The 18,915-nt window shown below is 47.9% G+C and overlaps 1 protein-coding gene across 8 annotated transcripts in view; it reads left to right on the top strand.

Moving 5' to 3' along the window:
- The window catches only part of MTMR1 (myotubularin related protein 1), a 314,872-nt gene that overhangs the window by 52,950 nt on the left and 243,007 nt on the right, over window positions 1–18,915 (top strand). For 7 of the 8 annotated variants that reach the window (XM_063937379.1, XM_063937378.1, XM_063937380.1 and 4 more), the window contains one exon: window positions 7,327–7,421. In XM_063937379.1, coding sequence (XP_063793449.1) covers window positions 7,327–7,421 — 95 coding nt within the window. The remainder of the gene's footprint in view (window positions 1–7,326; window positions 7,422–18,915) is intronic. The other variant, XM_063937377.1, reaches the window with a different exon arrangement.

Here is an 18,915-nt window from a genome sequence, read left to right as displayed (position 1 = left end):
GCGCCATTTCTCCCTCACAGCTCCGCTGGAAGGAAGCTCCCTGGCTCTCCCCTGCAGTCTACACTACAGAAAAGGGTAAAAAAGAGAGGGGGGGCACTAAATTTAGGCGCAGTATATAATTTATAGCAGCTATAAGGGGATATAATTCAGTTAGTCCCTGCATTATATAGCGCTCTGGTGTGTGCTGGCATACTCTCACTCTGTCTCCCCAAAGGGCTTTTGTGGGTCCTGTCCTCTGTTAGAGCATTCCCTGTGTGTGTGCGGTGTGTCGATACGGCTGTGTCGACATGTTTGATGAGGATAATGATGTGGAGACGGAGCAGATGCCTATAGAAGGGATGTCACCCCCTGCGGGGCAGACACCTGAGTGGATGGACTTATGGAAGGAATTGCGTGCACGTGTCGACTCCTTACACAAAAAATTTGACGACATGCCAAATGCGGGACAGCCGGCTTCTCAGCTCGTGCCTGTCCAGGCGTCTCAAAGGCCATCGGGGGCTCTAAAACGCCCGCTACCTCAGATGGCAGACGCGGATGTCGACACGGATACTGACACCAGTGTCGACGACGATGAGTCTAGTCTAATGTCCACTAAGGCCATTCGTTGCATGATTGAAGCAATGAAAGAGGTGTTACAAATTTCTGATATAAACCCAGGTACCACTAAAAAGGGTATTATGTTTGGGGAGAAAAAACTACCCGTAGTTTTTCCCCCATCAGAAGAATTAAATGAAGTGTGTGAAGAAGCGTGGGCTTTCCCTGATAAAAGATTGGTAATCTCTAAGAAGTTACTAATGGCGTTCCCTTTCCCGCCAGAGGATAGGTCACGTTGGGAGACACCCCCTAGGGTGGATAAAGCGCTCACACGTTTGTCTAAAAAGGTGGCACTACCGTCTCCGGATACGGCCGCCCTCAAGGAACCTGCTGATAGAAAGCAGGAGGCGATCCTGAAGTCTGTATATACACACTCAGGCATTATACTTAGACCAGCTATTGCGTCAGCATGGATGTGCAGTGCTGCCGCTGCGTGGTCAGATTCCCTGTCAGAAAATATTGACACCCTAGACAGGGACACTATTCTGCTAACCATAGAGCATATAAAAGACTCAGTCTTATACATGAGAGATGCACAGAGGGAGATCTGCCGGCTGGCATCTAAAATAAGTGCATTGTCCATTTCTGCTAGGAGAGGCTTATGGACTCGCCAGTGGACAGGGGATGCAGATTCAAAAAGGCACATGGAAGTTTTGCCTTATAAGGGTGAGGAGTTATTTGGGGATGGTCTCTCGGACCTAGTTTCCACAGCAACTGCTGGGAAGTCAGCATTTTTACCCCATGTTCCCTCACAGCCTAAAAAGGCGCCGTTTTATCAGGTACAGTCCTTTCGGACTCAGAAAAACAGGCGTGGAAAAGGCGGGTCCTTTCTGTCCAGAGGCAGAGGTAGGGGAAAAAGGCTGCAACAAACAGCAGGTTCCCAGGAGCAAAAGTCCTCCCCCGCTTCTTCCAAGTCCGCCGCATGACGGTGGGGCTCCACAGGCGGAGCCAGGTACGGTGGGGGGCCGCCTCAAAAATTTCAGCGATCAGTGGGCTCGCTCACAGCTGGATCCTGCAAATAGTATCTCAAGGGTACAAACTGGAATTCGAGGCGTCTCCACCCCACCGGTTCCTAAAATCTGCCTTGCCGATTACTCCTTCAGACAGGGAGGCTGTGCTAGCGGCAATTCACAAGCTGTATTCCCAGCAGGTGATACTCAAGGTGCCCCTACTTCAACAAGGACGGGGTTACTATTCCACACTGTTTGTGGTACCGAAACCGGACAGTTCGGTGAGACCCATTTTAAATTTGAAATCCTTGAACACATACATAAAAAAATTCAAGTTCAAGATGGAATCGCTCAGGGCGGTTATTGCAAGCCTGGACGAGGGGGTTTACATGGTATCCCTGGACATCAAGGATGCTTACCTGCATGTCCCCATTTACTATCCTCACCAGGAGTACCTCAGATTTGTGGTACAGGATTGCCATTACCAATTCCAGACGCTGCCGTTTGGACTCTCCACGGCACCGAGGGTGTTTACCAAGGTAATGGCGGAAATGATGATACTCCTTCGAAGAAAGGGAGTTTTAATTATCCCGTACTTGGACGATCTCCTTATAAATGCGAGGTCCAAGGAGCAGTTGTTGGTGGGAGTAGCACTATCTCAGGAGGTGCTACACCAGCACGGTTGGATTCTGAATGTTCCAAAATCACAGCTGGTTCCGACGACACGTCTACTGTTCCTGGGTATGATTCTGGATATAGTCCAGAAAAAAGTGTTTCTCCCGGAGGAGAAAGCCAAGGAGTTGTCATCTCTAGTCAGAGACCTCCTGAAACCAAAACAGGTATCGGTGCATCACTGCACGCGGGTCCTTGGAAAGATGGTGGCTTCTTACGAAGCAATTCCTTTCGGCAGGTTCCATGCCAGATAATAACCCTGTCTCCAAGAACCAGGGTGTCTCTGCTGTGGTGGCTGCAGAGTGTTCATCTTCTAGAGGGCCGCAGATTCGGCATACAGGACTGGGTCCTGGTGACCACGGATGCCAGCCTTCGAGGCTGGGGGGCAGTCACACAGGGAAGAAACTTCCAAGGACTATGGTCGAGTCAGGAGACTTCCCTACACATAAATATTCTGGAACTAAGGGCCATTTACAATGCCCTAAGGCAGGCAAAATCCCTGCTTCTACACCAGCCGGTACTGATCCAGTCAGACAACATCACGGCAGTCGCCCATGTAAATCGACAGGGCGGCACAAGAAGCAGGATGGCAATGGCAGAAGCCACAAGGATTCTCCGATGGGCGGAAAATCACGTACTAGCACTGTCAGCAGTGTTCATTCCGGGAGTGGACAACTGGGAAGCAGAATTTCTCAGCAGGCACGACCTCCACCCGGGAGAGTGGGGACTTCATCCAGAAGTCTTCACGCTGATTGTAAATCGATGGGAACGGCCACAGGTGGACATGATGGCGTCCCGCCTAAACAAAAAACTAGAGAGATATTGCGCCAGGTCAAGGGACCCTCAGGCGATAGCTGTGGACGCTCTAGTGACATCGTGGGTGTACCAGTCAGTTTATGTGTTCCCTCCTCTGCCTCTCATACCAAGGGTACTGAGAATAATAAGAAAACGAGGAGTAAGAACGATACTCGTGGTTCCGGATTGGCCAAGACGAGCGTGGTACCCGGAACTTCAAGAGATGATCTCAGAGGACCCATGGCCTCTGCCGCTCAGACAGGACCTGCTGCAGCAGGGGCCCTGTCTGTTCCAAGACTTACCGCGGCTGCGTTTGACGGCATGGCGGTTGAACGCCGGATCCTGAAGGAAAAGGGCATTCCGGAGGAAGTCATTCCTACGCTGATTAAAGCCAGGAAAGATGTAACTGCAAAGCATTATCACCGCATATGGCGGAAATATGTTGCTTGGTGTGAGGCCAAAAAGGACCCAACAGAGGAATTTCAACTAGGTCGATTTCTGCATTTCCTACAAGCAGGAGTGACTATGGGCCTGAAATTAGGCTCCATTAAGGTACAGATCTCGGCTCTGTCGATTTTCTTCCAGAAAGAACTGGCTTCACTACCTGAAGTTCAGACGTTTGTGAAAGGAGTGCTGCATATTCAGCCCCCGTTTGTGCCTCCAGTGGCACCTTGGGATCTCAACGTGGTGTTGAGTTTCTTAAAATCACATTAGTTTGAGCCACTTAAAACCGTGGATCTAAAATATCTCACGTGGAAGGTGGTCATGTTATTGGCCTTGGCTTCAGCCAGGCGTGTGTCAGAGTTGGCAGCTTTGTCATGTAAAAGCCCTTATCTGATTTTCCATATGGATAGGGCGGAATTGAGGACTCGTCCCCAGTTTCTCCCTAAGGTGGTATCAGCTTTTCACTTGAACCAACCTATTGTGGTGCCTGCGGCTACTAGGGACTTGGAGGATTCCAAGTTACTGGACGTAGTCAGGGGCCTTGAAAATTTATGTTTCCAGGACGGCTAGAGTCAGGAAAACTGACTCGCTATTTATCCTGTATGCACCCAACAAACTGGGTGCTTCTGCTTCTAAGCAGACTATTGCTCGTTGGATTTGTAGCACAATTCAGCTGGCGCATTCTGCGGCTGGACTGCCGCATCCTAAATCAGTAAAAGCCCATTCCACAAGGAAGGTGGGCTCATCTTGGGCGGCTGCCCGAGGGGTCTCGGCTTTACAACTTTGCCGAGCTGCTACTTGGTCAGGGGCAAACACGTTTGCAAAATTCTACAAATTTGATACCCTGGCTGAGGAGGACCTTGAGTTCTCTCATTCGGTGCCTCAGAGTCATCCGCACTCTCCCGCCCATTTGGGAGCTTTGGTATAATCCCCATGGTCCTTTCGGAGTTCCCAGCATCCACTAGGACGTCAGAGAAAATAAGATTTTACTCACCGGTAAATCTATTTCTCGTAGTCCGTAGTGGATGCTGGGCGCCCATCCCAAGTGCGGATTGTCTGCAATACTTGTACATAGTTATTGTTAACTAAAGGGTTATTGTTGAGCCATCTGTTGAGAGGCTCAGTTGTTTTCATACTGTTAAACTGGGTATAGTATCACGAGTTATACGGTGTGGCTGGTTGGAGTCTTACCCGGGATTCAAAATCCTTCCTTATTATGTCAGCTCGTCCGGGCACAGTGTCCTAACTGAGGCTTGGAGGAGGGTCATAGTGGGAGGAGCCAGTGCACACCAGGTGACCTAAAAGCTTTCTTTAGTTGTGCCCAGTCTCCTGCGGAGCCGCTATTCCCCATGGTCCTTTCGGTGTTCCCAGCATCCACTACGGACTACGAGAAATAGATTTACCGGTGAGTAAAATCTTATTTTTTTTAATCTTTATTGTGAAGCAAACAACAAATAGAAAAATAGGACAAAATAACAGAAAACTTCAGCATGCATAACTATTCACCCCCCTAAAGTTAGTACTTTGTAGAGCCACCTTTTGTGGCAATTACAGCTGCAAGTCGCTTTGGATAAGTCTGTAAGAGCTTGCCACATCTTGCCACTGGGATTTTTGCCCATTCCTCAAGGCAAAACTGCTCCAGCTCCTTCATGCTGGATGGTTTCCACTTATGAACAGCAATCTTCAAGTCTGACCATAGATTCTCAATTGGATTGAGATCTGGGCTTTGACTAGGCCATTCCAACACATTTAAATTTTCCCCCTTAAGCCACTCGAGTGTTGCCTTAGCAGTATGCTTCGGGTCATTGTCCTGCTGGAAGGTGAACCTCCGTCCCAGTCTCAAATCACAGGCAGACTGAAACAGGTTTTACTCAAGAATATCCCAGTATTTAGCACCATCCATCTTTCCCTCGACTCGAAACAGTTTCCCAGTCCCTGTTTGCTGAAAAACATCCCCACAGCACGATGCTGCCACCACCATGTTTCACTATGGGGATGGTGTTCTTGGGGCGATCGGATGTGTTCGGTTTGCGCCAGACATAGCGTTTTCCTTGGTGGCCGAAAAGTAAAATTTTAGTCTCATCTGACCAGAGCACCTTCTTCCATACATCTGGGGAGTCCACGTGCCTTTTGGCAAACTCAAAACGTGCCTTCTTATTTTTCAACACTAAGTAATGGCTTTTTTCTGGCCATTCTTCCATAAAGCCCAGCTCTATGGAGTGTACAGCTTATTGTGGTCACATGCACAGATACACCAGTCTCTGCTGTGGAACTCTGCAGCTCCTTCAGGGTTACCTTTGGTCTCTGTGCTGCCTCTCTAATTAATGCCCTTTTTGCCAGGTCTGTGAGTTTTGGTGGCCAGCCCTCTCTTGGCAGGTTTATTGTGGTACCATGTTCTTTCCATTTGAAGATGATGGATTTGATGGTGCTCTTGGGGGTCATCAAAGATTTGGATACTTTTTTTTTATAACCCAACCTTGACTTGTACTTTTCAACAACTTTGTCCCTGACTTCTTTGGAGAGCTCCTTGGTCTTGGTGTGATGCCTCTTGCTCAGTGGTGTTGCAGCCTCTGGGGCCTTTCAGAAAAGGTGTGTTTATACTGACAGATCATGTGACACCTAGATTGCACACAGGTGGACTTAATTTCACTAATTATGTGACTTCTAAAGGTACAGTAATTGGTTGCACAAGAACTTTTGAGAAGTTTCATAGCAAAGGGGTGAATACATATGACAATTTTCACATTTTTATTTATAAAAATTCTTTTTTATATTATTTATTTTCATTTCACTTCACCAACTTAGACTATTTTGTGCATATCCATCACATAAAATTCAGATTAAAAAAAATAAAATTACAGGTTGTAATGTAACAAAATAGGTAAAAAGCCAAGGGGGGTGAATACTTTAGCAAGGCACTGTAGGTGGCCTCTGGTTATTTGGGCTAAACAGCCAGCTCCCTTAAATCTTAACTGAAGCTGTCAGTGTATTCAGAAGATGAATACACAGGATAATAGTGGTCATCAGCTGACTGTGAGAGACTATCTTATCCAATAATGATTTGATCTGAATACTTTTTGGCTTCGTGGTTGCCCTGTTGCGAGGCCAGTTCCCCCGTGTTGATTGTGACATTGCGGTGTGTTTGGTTAGCAAAAGCAATCTATAAATTGTCCTCTTGTTAAAATTATCTGGATGCTTTGCCTTGTTAAAGGTGATCGCAAAAACTGGAATACATTGTTACTGCCTTGGAACTAAGGAATCTGTTTACTAAGCCATGAATGGAGATAAAGTACCAGCCAATCCGCTTCTAACTGCCATGTCACAGACTGTGTTTGAAAAAGGACAGTTCGTAGCTGGTTGGCTGGTACTTTTATCTCTGTCCCAAGGCTTAGTACATAGGGGGTAATTCCAAGTTGATCGCAGCAGGAATTTTGTTAGCAGTTGGGCAAAACCATGTGCACTGCAGGGGAGGCAGATATTAACATGTGCAGAGAGAGTTAGATTTGGGTGTGGTGTGTTCAATCTGCAATCTAATTTGCAGTGTAAAAATAAAGCAGCCAGTATTTACCCTGCACAGAAACAAAATAACCCACCCAAATCTAACTCTCTCTGCACATGTTAAATCTGCCTCCCCTGCAGTGCACATGGTTTTGCCCAACGGCTAACAAAATTCCTGCTGCGATCAATTTGGAATTACCCCCATAGAGCTCTAAATCTTAGAAGAGAGATTTGGCTAATTAAGAAACAGTTTCTGTTTTGTGCACCACAGATAGTCTCTGTAACAGCATAGAGGGGGAAATAGATATTTGGTATCACTAAAACCATGATGCTGTTTGCTTTTCTAAAAATAAATCTATATTTAATTCCATAGCTAAGGATGTTATGTATATCTGTCCATTTTGGGGAGCAGTCAGTGGAACGCTAACCGTGACAGACTTCAAAATGTACTTCAAAAATGTGGTAAGGGTGAGTAATAATCAGGGTTTATTTCATGTCTATGTGTCTGTATGTCTGTATGCAGCCCTGTCAGTAACTCCACTCCTGTAGAGACGCTATAACCCTAGAGCACAGGTTCTCAAACTCTGTCCTCAGGACCCCACACCGTGCATGTTTCCCAGGTCTCCTCACAGAATCACAAGTGAAATAATTAGCTCTACCTGTGGACCTTATAAGTGTGTCAGAGAGTAATGAATACACCTGTGCCCCTGCTGGGTTACTGCAAAATGTGAAATGTGTGGGGTCTTGAGGACCGAGTTTGAGAACCACTGCCCTAGTGCAATGTTCTTGGAGCTTTCCCATGATGTGATCTCTATGATTACATCAGTGGTTGGTAAATGTAATGAAAGTCTCTTGCTACTAATTACAGGTTGAGTCTCCCTTATCCAAAATGCTTGGGACCAGAGGTATTTTGGATATGGGATTTTTCCGTATTTTGGAATAATTGCATACCATAATGAGATGATATGGTGATGGGACCTAAATCTAAGCACAGAATGCATTTATGTTGCATATACACCTTATACACACAGCCTGAAGGTCATTTTAGCCAATATTTTTTATAACTTTGTGCATTAAACAAAGTGTGTCTACATTCACACAATTCATTTATGTTTCATATACACCTTTATACACACAGCCTGAAGGTCATTTAATACAATCTTTTTAATAACTTTGTGTATTAAACAAAGTTTGTGTACATTGAGCCATCAAAAAACAAAGGTTTCACTATCTCACTCAAAAAAGTCCGTATTTCGGAATATTCCGTATTTCGGAATATTTGGATATGGGATACTCAACCTGTATTCCTCTGCTCCACCTGATACATTCATCTCACCTACTTGCCTCTTTTTTTTTTTTTACTTCCATCTTGGCCCCTTTCTGATATAACTTAGGTTTTATGTACTTTCTTTATGTTCTTTTTCTGAGCACAGCCTGATATTCAGTCTAAGACAGTGGGTGTCAGTATTCCAGTGCCAGCTGTTGGGGGCTGCATGCTCTGTGACTCACTACATCTCATCAGGTGCCCTGAGTCATACACCGTAGTCTTAAGGCGGGTACTCACGGAGGGATAATCTAAGCAATCTGACTAGATTGCTTAGATTTTAAGCATGATCGCTCCGTGTGTACCTCCCACAGCGATAGCGATGCGCAGCCCCGCGCATCGCTATCGCTGGTGCTAGATTGGCCACTGGGTGAAATGAGCGCCCCCCTCCCCCGCATGCTCAGCACACATGCTCAGCGCACATCTCTCCCCAGATCTGCCCATGAATACGGGCCTTAAGGGGTATATTCAATTACAGTCGGATACTCTGACGGAGAGGATCCGACACTTCAGTATTCAAGAGCGGGCCGTTTCCGCTAGTTTCCTCTCCCATTCTGAACATTCATTTCCTCTCTCTCTCTTATGGGTGAAAATTAATGGACGAAAATGGACCGTTTTTGTCCGCGACAGAGTCGAAAACACATGGATGAGCAGAGATTCCGCTCGTTCGTCTGTTCTTCGACTTGTCGGAATTTTTAACAGGGCGGAAAAACGGCATTTCAATTGAATATTGACGTGTCGGAAAGTTCAGATTATCGGCGGAAAGTGCAGTCTTTCCGCCCTGTCAGAACTTACGACTGAAATTAAATATCCCCCTTAATGATAAAGTGAATATGACTTGACCAACTAAAGCTTCTGACACAATGCTCTGCTCCTGGACTTTTCTCTTCATTTATGATTGCCGGCACCTGTGCTGAACAGGTTAATGGACAAGAAAGGTGTTTCAGCACAGGTGAGGGCAATCATAGATTAACAGGGAAGTCCAGGAGCAGAGCATTGTGTCCCTCCTGGAGAGGGTCATGTTGGAAGGTATTTCATGTCTGCGTGATTGGGCAACAGGTGGCATCCAGCTTGTTGTAGCTTGTGACACTCACTTTCTTCTTCAGAATCAGCTTTATTGACCAAGTATACAAAAATATACAAGCAATTAAGTTCCTATGATCCACATATGTTATTACAGACTGGTGTCTCGTTCTTCCACTAAATGTATTTTCTCTGACGTCCTAGTGGATGCTGGGAACTCCGTAAGGACCATGGGGAATAGACGGGCTCCGCAGGAGACTGGGCACTCTAAAAGAAAGATTAGGTACTATCTGGTGTGCACTGGCTCCTCCCTCTATGCCCCTCCTCCAGACCTCAGTTCGATTTCTGTGCCCGGCCGAGCTGGATGCACACTAGGGGCTCTCCTGAGCTCCTAGAAAGAAAGTATATTTTAGGTTTTTTATTTTACAGTGAGACCTGCTGGCAACAGGCTCACTGCAACGAGGGACTAAGGGGAGAAGAAGCGAATCTACCTGCTTGCAGCTAGCTTGGGCTTCTTAGGCTACTGGACACCATTAGCTCCAGAGGGATCGACCGCAGGACCCGTCCTTGATGTTCGTTCCCGGAGCCGCGCCGCCGTCCCCCTTACAGAGCCAGAAGCTAGAAGAGGTCCGGAAAAATCGGCGGCAGAAGACTTCAGTCTTCACCAAGGTAGCGCACAGCACTGCAGCTGTGCGCCATTGCTCCTCTTGTACACCTCACACTCCGGTCACTGATGGGTGCAGGGCGCTGGGGGGGGGCGCCCTGAGCAGCAATAATTAGACCTTGGCTGGCAAAATAATCACAATATATAGCCCCAGAGGCTATATATGTGATAAATACCCCTGCGGGTTCCATAAAAAAGCGGGAGAAAAGTCAGCCGAAAAAGGGGCGGAGCTATCTCCCTCAGCACACTGGCGCCATTTCTCCCTCACAGCTCCGCTGGAAGGAAGCTCCCTGGCTCTCCCCTGCAGTCTGCACTACAGAAAAGGGTAAAAAAGAGAGGGGGGGCACTTAAATTAGGCGCAGTATATAATTTATAGCAGCTATAAGGGGATATAATTCAGTTAGTCCCTGTATTATATAGCGCTCTGGTGTGTGCTGGCATACTCTCTCTCTGTCTCCCCAAAGGGCTTTTTGTGGGGTCCTGTCCTCTGTCAGAGCATTCCCTGTGTGTGTGCGGTGTGTCGGTACGGCTGTGTCGACATGTTTGATGAGGAGGCTTATGTGGAGGCAGAGCAGATGCCTATAAATGTGATGTCACCCCCTGCGGGGCAGACACCTGAGTGGATGGACTTATGGAAGGAATTACGTGCAAGTGTCGACTCCTTACATAAAAAATTTGACGACATGCCAAATGCGGGACAGCCGGCTTCTCAGCTCGTGCCTGCCCAGACGACTCAAAGGCCATCAGGGGCTCTAAAGCGCCCGCTACCTCAGATGGCAGACACAGATGTCGACACGGATACTGATACCAGTGTCGACGACGAAGAGTCTAATTTAATGTCCACTAGGGCCATTCGTTGCATGATTGAGGCAATGAAAGAGGTATTACACATTTCTGATATAAACCCAGGTACCTCAAAAAAGGGTATTATGTTTGGGGAGAAAAAACTACCAATAGTTTTTCCCCCATCTGAAGAATTAAATGAAGTGTGTGAAGAAGCGTGGGCTTCCCCCGATAAAAAATTGGTAATTTCTAAAAAGTTACTAATGGCGTTCCCTTTCTCGCCAGAGGATAGGTCACGTTGGGAAACACTCTCTAGAAGGATAAAGCGCTCACACGCTTGTCAAAAAAGGTGGCACTACCGTCTCCGGATACGGCCGCCCTAAAGGAGCCTGCTGATAGAAAGCAGGAGGCGATCCTGAAGTCTGTATATACACACTCAGGCATTATACTGAGACCAGCGATTGCTTCAGCATGGATGTGCAGTGCTGCAGCAACGTGGTCAGATTCCCTGTCGGAAAATATTGACACCCTAGACAGGGACACTATTCTGCTAACCGTAGAGCATATAAAAGACTCAGTCTTATACATGAGAGATGCACAGAGGGAGATCTGCCGACTGGCATCTAAAATAAGTGCTCTGTCCATCTCTGCTAGGAGAGGCTTATGGACTCGGCAGTGGACAGGGGATGCAGATTCGAAAAGGCACATGGAAGTTTTGCCTTATAAGGGTGAGGAGTTATTCGGGGATGAGAGACCTAGTTTCCACAGCAACAGCTGGGAAGTCAGCATTTTTGCCCCATGTCCCCTCACAGCCTAAGAAAGCGCCGTATTATCAGGTACAGTCCTTTCGACCCCAGAAAAACAGGCGGGTCCTTTCTGTCCAAAGTCCTCCCCCGCTTCTTCCAAGTCCGCCGCATGACGGTGGGGCTCCACAGGCGGAGCCAGGTGCGGTGGGGGGCCGCCTCAAAAATTTCAGCGATCAGTAGGCTCGCTCACAGGTGGATCCCTGGATCCTTCAAGTAGTATCTCAGGGGTACAAGCTGGAATTCGAGGCGCCTCCCCCCCGCCGTTTCCTCAAATCTGCCTTGCCGACAACTCCCTCGGGCAGGGAGGATGTGCTAGAGGCAATTCACAAGCTGTATTCCCAGCAGGTAATAGTCAAGGTGCCCCTACTTCAACAAGGAAGGGGTTACTATTCCACACTGTTTGTGGTACCGAAACCGGACGGTTCGGTGAGACCCATTTTAAATTTGAAATCCTTGAACACATACAGAAAAAAATTCAAGTTCAAGATGGAATCGCTCAGGGCGGTTATTGCAAGCCTGGACGAGGGGGATTACATGGTATCCCTGGACATCAAGGATGCTTACCTGCATGTCCCCATTTACCATCCTCACCAGGAGTACCTCAGATTTGTGGTACAGGATTGCCATTACCAATTCCAGACACTGCCGTTTGGACTGTCCACGGCACCGAGGGTGTTTACCAAGGTAATGGCAGAAATGATGATACTCCTTCGAAAAAAGGGAGTTTTAATTATCCCGTACTTGGACGATCTCCTTATAAAGGCGAGGTCCAAGGAGCAGTTGTTGGTCGGAGTAGCACTATCTCGGGAGGTGCTACAACAGCACGGATGGATTCTAAACATTCCAAAGTCACAGCTGGTTCCTTCCACACGCCTACTGTTCCTGGGGATGGTTCTGGACACAGAACAGAAAAAAGTGTTTCTCTATCGTCCTAGTGGATGCTGGGGTTCCTGAAAGGACCATGGGGAATAGCGGCTCCGCAGGAGACAGGGCACAAAAAGTAAAGCTTTAGGATCAGGTGGTGTGCACTGGCTCCTCCCCCTATGACCCTCCTCCAAGCCAGTTAGATTTTTGTGCCCGGCCGAGAAGGGTGCAATCTAGGTGGCTCTCCTAAAGAGCTGCTTAGAAAAGTTTAGCTTAGGTTTTTTATTTTACAGTGAGTCCTGCTGGCAACAGGATCACTGCAACGAGGGACTTAGGGGAGAAGAAGTGAACTCACCTGCGTGCAGGATGGATTGGCTTCTTGGCTACTGGACATCAGCTCCAGAGGGACGATCACAGGTACAGCCTGGATGGTCACCGGAGCCTTGCCGCCGGCCCCCTTGCAGATGCTGAAGTAAGAAGAGGTCCAGAATCGGCGGCAGAAGACTCCTCAGTCTTCTAAAGGTAGCGCACAGCACTGCAGCTGTGCGCCATTTTCCTCTCAGCACACTTCACACGGCAGTCACTGAGGGTGCAGGGCGCTGGGAGGGGGGCGCCCTGGGAGGCAAATGAAAACCTATTTTGGCTAAAAATACCTCACATATAGCCTCCGGAGGCTATATGGAGATATTTAACCCCTGCCAGAATCCGTTAAAAGCGGGAGACGAGGCCGCCGAAAAAGGGGCGGGGCCTATCTCCTCAGCACACAGCGCCATTTTCCCTCACAGAAAGGCTGGAGGGAAGGCTCCCAGGCTCTCCCCTGCACTGCACTACAGAAACAGGGTTAAAACAGAGAGGGGGGGCACTAATTTGGCGTTAGAAATATATAAAACAGATGCTATAAGGGAAAACACTTATATAAGGTTGTCCCTATATAATTATAGCGTTTTTGGTGTGTGCTGGCAAACTCTCCCTCTGTCTCTCCAAAGGGCTAGTGGGTCCTGTCCTCTATCAGAGCATTCCCTGTGTGTGTGCTGTGTGTCGGTACGTGTGTGTCGACATGTATGAGGACGATGTTGGTGAGGAGGCGGAGCAATTGCCTGTAATGGTGATGTCACTCTCTAGGGAGTCGACACCGGAATGGATGGCTTATGTAGGGAATTACGTGATAATGTCAACACGCTGCAAGGTCGGTTGACGACATGAGACGGCCGACAAACAATTAGTACCGGTCCAGACGTCTCAAAAAACACCGTCAGGGGTTTTAAAAAGGGACACTGAATCCAGTGTCGACGGTGAATAAACAAACGTATTCCTTATTAGGGCCACACGTTAAAGGCAATGAAGGAGGTGTTACATATTTCTGATACTACAAGTACCACAAAAGAGGGTATTATGTGGGATGTGAAAAAACTACAGTAGTTTTTCCTGAATCAGATAAATTAAATAAAGTGTGTGATGATGCGTGGGTTCCCCCCGATAGAAAATTATGGGCGGTATACCCTTTCCCGCCAGAAGTTAGGGCGCGTTGGGAAACACCCCTTAGGGTGGATAAGGCGCTCACACGCTTATCAAAACAAGTGGCGGTACCGTCTATAGATAGGGCCGTCCTCAAGGACCAGCTGACAGGAGGCTGGAAAATATCATAAAAAGTATATACACACATACTGGTGTTATACTGCGACCAGCGATCGCCTCAGCCTGGATGTGCAGAGCTGGGGTGGCTTGGTCGGATTCCCTGACTAAAAATATTGATACCCTTGACAGGGACAGTATTTTATTGACTATAGAGCATTTAAAGGATGCATTTCTATATATGCGAGATGCACAGAGGGATATTTGCACTCTGGCATCAAGAGTAAATGCGATGTCCATATCTGCCAGAAGATGTTATGGACACGACAGTGGTCAGGTGATGCAGATTCCAAACGGCAAAAAGGTGTATTGCCGTATAAAGGAAGAGGAGTTTTTTGGGGTCGGTCCATCGGACCTGGTGGCCACGGCAACTGCTGGAAAATCCACCGTTTTTACCCTAAGTCACATCTCGGCAGAAAAAGACACCGTCTTTTCAACCTCAGTCTTTTCGTCCCTATAAGATCATATCTGCCCAGGGATAGAGGAAAGGGAAGAAGACTGCAGCAGGCAGCCCATTCCCAGGAACAGAAGCGCTCCACCGCTTCTGACAAGTTCTCAGCATGGCGCTGAGACCGTACAGGACCCCTGGATCCTACAAGTAGTATCCCAGGGGTACAGATTGGAATGTAGAGACGTTTCCTCTTCGCAGGCTCCTGAAGTCTGCTTTACCAAGGTCTCCCTCCGACAAGGAGGCAGTATGGGAAAAAATTTCACAAGCTGTATTCCCAGCAGGTGATAATTAAATTACCCCTCCTACTACAAGGAAAAGGGGTATTATTCCACACTATATTGTGGTACTGAAGCCAGAAGGCTAGGTGAGACTTATTCTAAAAAATTTTTTGAACACTTACAAAGGTTCAAATCAAGATGGAGTCACTCAGAGCAGTGATAACGAACCAGGAAGAAGGGGACTATATAGTGTCCGGGGACATCAGGGATGCTTACCTCTATGTCCCAAATTTGCCCTTCTCACTAAGGGTACCTCAGGTTCGTGGTGCAGAACTGTCACTATCAGTTTTAGACGCTGCCGTTTGGATTGTCCACGGCACCCTGGGTCTTTACCAAGGTAATGGCCGAAATGATGATTCTTCTTCGAAGAAAAGGCGTCTTAATTATCCCTTACTTGGACGATCTCCTGATAAGGGCATAGTCCAGGGAACAGTTGGAGGTCGGAGTAGCACTATCTCGGATACTGCTACAACAGCACGGGTGGATTCTAAATATTCCAAAATCGCAGCTGATCCCGACGACACGTCTGCTGTGCCTAGGGATGATTCTGGACACAGTCCAGAAAAAGGTGTTTCTCCCGGAAGAGAAAGCCAGGGAGTTATCCGAGCTAGTCAGGAACCTCCTAAAAACAGTGCATCATTGCACAAGGGTCCTGGTAAAAATGGTGGCTTCCTACGAAGCAATTCCATTCGGCAGATTTCACGCAAGAACTTTTCAGTGGGATCTGCTGGACAAATGGTCCGGATCGCATCTTCAGATGCATCAGCGGATAACCCTATATCCAAGGACAAGGGTGTCTCTCCTGTGGTGGTTATAGAGTGCCCATCTTCTAGAGGGCCGCAGATTTGGCATTCAGGATTGGATGCTGGTGACCACGGAGCCCAGCCCGAGAGGCTGGGGAGCAGTCACACAAGGAAAAAATTTCCAGGGAGTGTGATCAAGTCTGGAGACTTTTCTCCACATAAATATACTGGAGCTAAGGGTAAATTTATAATACTCTAAGCTTAGCAAGACCTCTGCTTCAAGGTCAGCCGGTATTGATCCAGTGGGAAAAACATCACGGCAGTCGCCCACGTAAACAGACAGGGCGACACAAGAAGCAGGAGGGCAATGGCAAAAACTGCAAGGATTTTTCGCTGGGCGGAAAATCATGTGATAGCACTGTCAGCAGTGTTTCATCCTGGGAATGGAAACTGGGAAGCAGACTTCCTCAGCAGGCACGACCTCCACCCGGGAGAGTGGAAACTTCATCGGGAAGTTTTTTCCACATGATTGTAAACCGTTGGGAAATACCAAAGGTGGACATGATGGCGTCCCGTCTGAACAAAAAACGGGACAGGTATTGCGCCAGGTCAAGAGACCCTCAGGCAATAGCTGTGGACGTTCTGGTAACACCGTGGGTGTACCAGTCGGTGTATGTGTTCCCTCCTCTGCTTCTCATACCTAAGGTGCTGAGAATTATAAGACGTAGAGGAGTAAGAACTATACTCATGGCTCCGGATTGGCCAAGAAGGACTTGGTACCCGGAACTTCAAGAGATGCTTACAGAGGTTTTATGGCCTCTGCCGCTAAGAAGGGACTTGCTTCAGCAAGTACCATGTCTGTTCCAAGACTTACCGCAGCTGCGTTTGTCGGCATGGCGGTGGAACGCCGGATCCTAAGGGAAAAAGGCATTCCGGAAGAGGTCATTCCTACCCTGGTCAAAGCCAGAAAGGAGGTGACCGCACAACATTATCACCACATGTGGCGAAAATATGTTGCGTGGTGTGAGGCCAGGAAGGCCCCACAAAGAAATTTCAACTCGGTCGTTTCCTGCATTTCTTGAAAACAGGAGTGTCTATGGGCCTCAAATTGGGGTCCATTAAGGTTCAAATTTCGGCCCTGTCGATTTTCTTCCAGAAAGAATTGGCTTCAGTTCCTGAAGTCCAGAATTTTGTCAAGGGAGTATTGCATATACAACCCCCTTTTGTGCCTCCAGTGGCACTGTGGGATCTCAACGTAGTTCTGGGATTCCTCAAATCACATTGGTTTAAAACCAGTCAAATCTGTGGATTTGAAGCATCTCACATGAAAAGTGACCATGATCTTGGCCCTGGCCTGGACCAGGCGAGTGTCAAATTGGTGGTTTTTTCTCAAAAAAGCCCATATCTGTTTGTCCATTCGGACAGGGCAGAGCTGCGGACTCGTCCCCAGTTCTCTCCCTAAGGTGGTGTCAGTGTTTCACCTGAACCAGCTTATTGTGGTGCCTTGCACCTACTAGGGACTTGGAGGACTCCAAGTTGCTAGATGTTGTCAGGGCCCTGAAAATATATGTTTCCAGGACGGCTGGAGTCAGGAAATCTGACTTGCTGTTATCCTGTATGCACCCAACAAACTGGGTGCTTTTGCTTCTAAGCAGACTATTGCTAGTTGGATGTGTAATACAATTCAGCTTGCACATTCTGTGGCAGGCCTGCCACAGCCAAAATATGTAAATGCCCATTCCACAAGGAAGGTGGGCTCATCTTGGGCGGCTGCCCGAGGGGTCTCGGCTTTTACAACTTTGCCGAGCGGTTATTTAGTCAGGGGCAAACACGTTTGTAAAATCCTACAAATTTGATACCCTGGCTAAGGAGGACCTGGAGTTCTCTCATTCGGTGCTGCAGAGTCATCCGCACTCTCCCGCCCGTTTGGGAGCTTTGGTATTATCCCCATGGTCCTTTCAGGAACCCCAGCATCCACTAGGACGATAGAGAAAATAAGAATTTACTTACCGATAATTCTATTTCTCGGAGTCCGTAGTGGATGCTGGGCGCCCATCCCAAGTGCGGATTATCTGCAATACTTGTACATAGTTACAAAAATCGGGTTATTATTGTTGTGAGCCATCTTTTCAGAGGCTCCGCTGTTATCATACTGTTAACTGGGTTCAGATCACAGGTTGTACAGTGTGATTGGTGTGGCTGGTATGAGTCTTACCCGGGATTCAAAATCCTTCCTTATTATGTACGCTCGTCCGGGCACAGTATCTAACTGGCTTGGAGGAGGGTCATAGGGGGAGGAGCCAGTGCACACCACCTGATCCTAAAGCTTTACTTTTTGTGCCCTGTCTCCTGCGGAGCCGCTATTCCCCATGGTCCTTTCAGGAACCCCAGCATCCACTACGGACTCCGAGAAATAGAATTATCGGTAAGTAAATTCTTATTTTCTCCCGCAGGAGAAAGCCAAGGAGCTGTCATCTCTAGTCAGAGACCTCCTGAAACCAAAACAGGTATCGGTGCATCACTGCACACGAGTCCTCGGAAAAATGGTAGCTTCATACGAAGCAATTCCATTCGGCAGGTTCCATGCAAGAACCTTTCAGTGGGACCTCTTGGACAAGTGGTCGGGATCGCATCTTCAGATGCATCGGCTGATAACCCTGTCTCCAAGGACCAGGGTGTCTCTGCTGTGGTGGCTGCAGAGTGCTCATCTTCTAGAGGGCCGCAGATTCGGCATACAGGACTGGGTCCTGGTGACCACGGATGCCAGCCTTCGAGGCTGGGGGGCAGTCACACAGGGAAGAAATTTCCAAGGACTTTGGTCAAGTCAGGAGTCGTCCCTACACATAAATATTCTGGAACTGAGGGCCATTTACAATGCCCTAAGTCAGGCAAGGCCCCTGCTTCAAAACCAGCCGGTACTGATCCAATCAGACAACATCACGGCAGTCGCCCATGTAAACCGACAGGGCGGCACAAGAAGCAGGATGGCTATGGCAGAAGCCACAAGGATTCTCCGATGGGCGGAAAATCACGTCTTAGCACTGTCAGCAGTGTTCATTCCGGGAGTGGACAACTGGGAAGCAGACTTCCTCAGCAGACACGACCTACACCCGGGAGAGTGGGGACTTCATCCAGAAGTCTTCCAACTGTTGGTAAACCGTTGGGAAAGGCCACAGGTGGACATGATGGCGTCCCGCCTCAACAAAAAGCTAAAGAGATATTGCGCCAGGTCAAGGGACCCTCAGGCGATAGCTGTGGACGCTCTAGTGACACCGTGGGTGTACCAGTCGGTTTATGTGTTCCCTCCTCTGCCTCTCATACCAAAGGTACTGAGAATAATAAGAAGGCGAGGAGTAAGAACGATACTCGTGGTTCCGGATTGGCCAAGAAGAGC

This window comes from Pseudophryne corroboree, chromosome 8 (assembly GCF_028390025.1).
Source record: "Pseudophryne corroboree isolate aPseCor3 chromosome 8, aPseCor3.hap2, whole genome shotgun sequence".
In the NCBI taxonomy this organism is placed as follows: Eukaryota; Metazoa; Chordata; class Amphibia; order Anura; family Myobatrachidae; genus Pseudophryne; species Pseudophryne corroboree.
The sequence above is the reverse complement of the archived record's forward strand: the minus strand, read 5'-3'. Positions and strand labels throughout refer to the sequence as shown.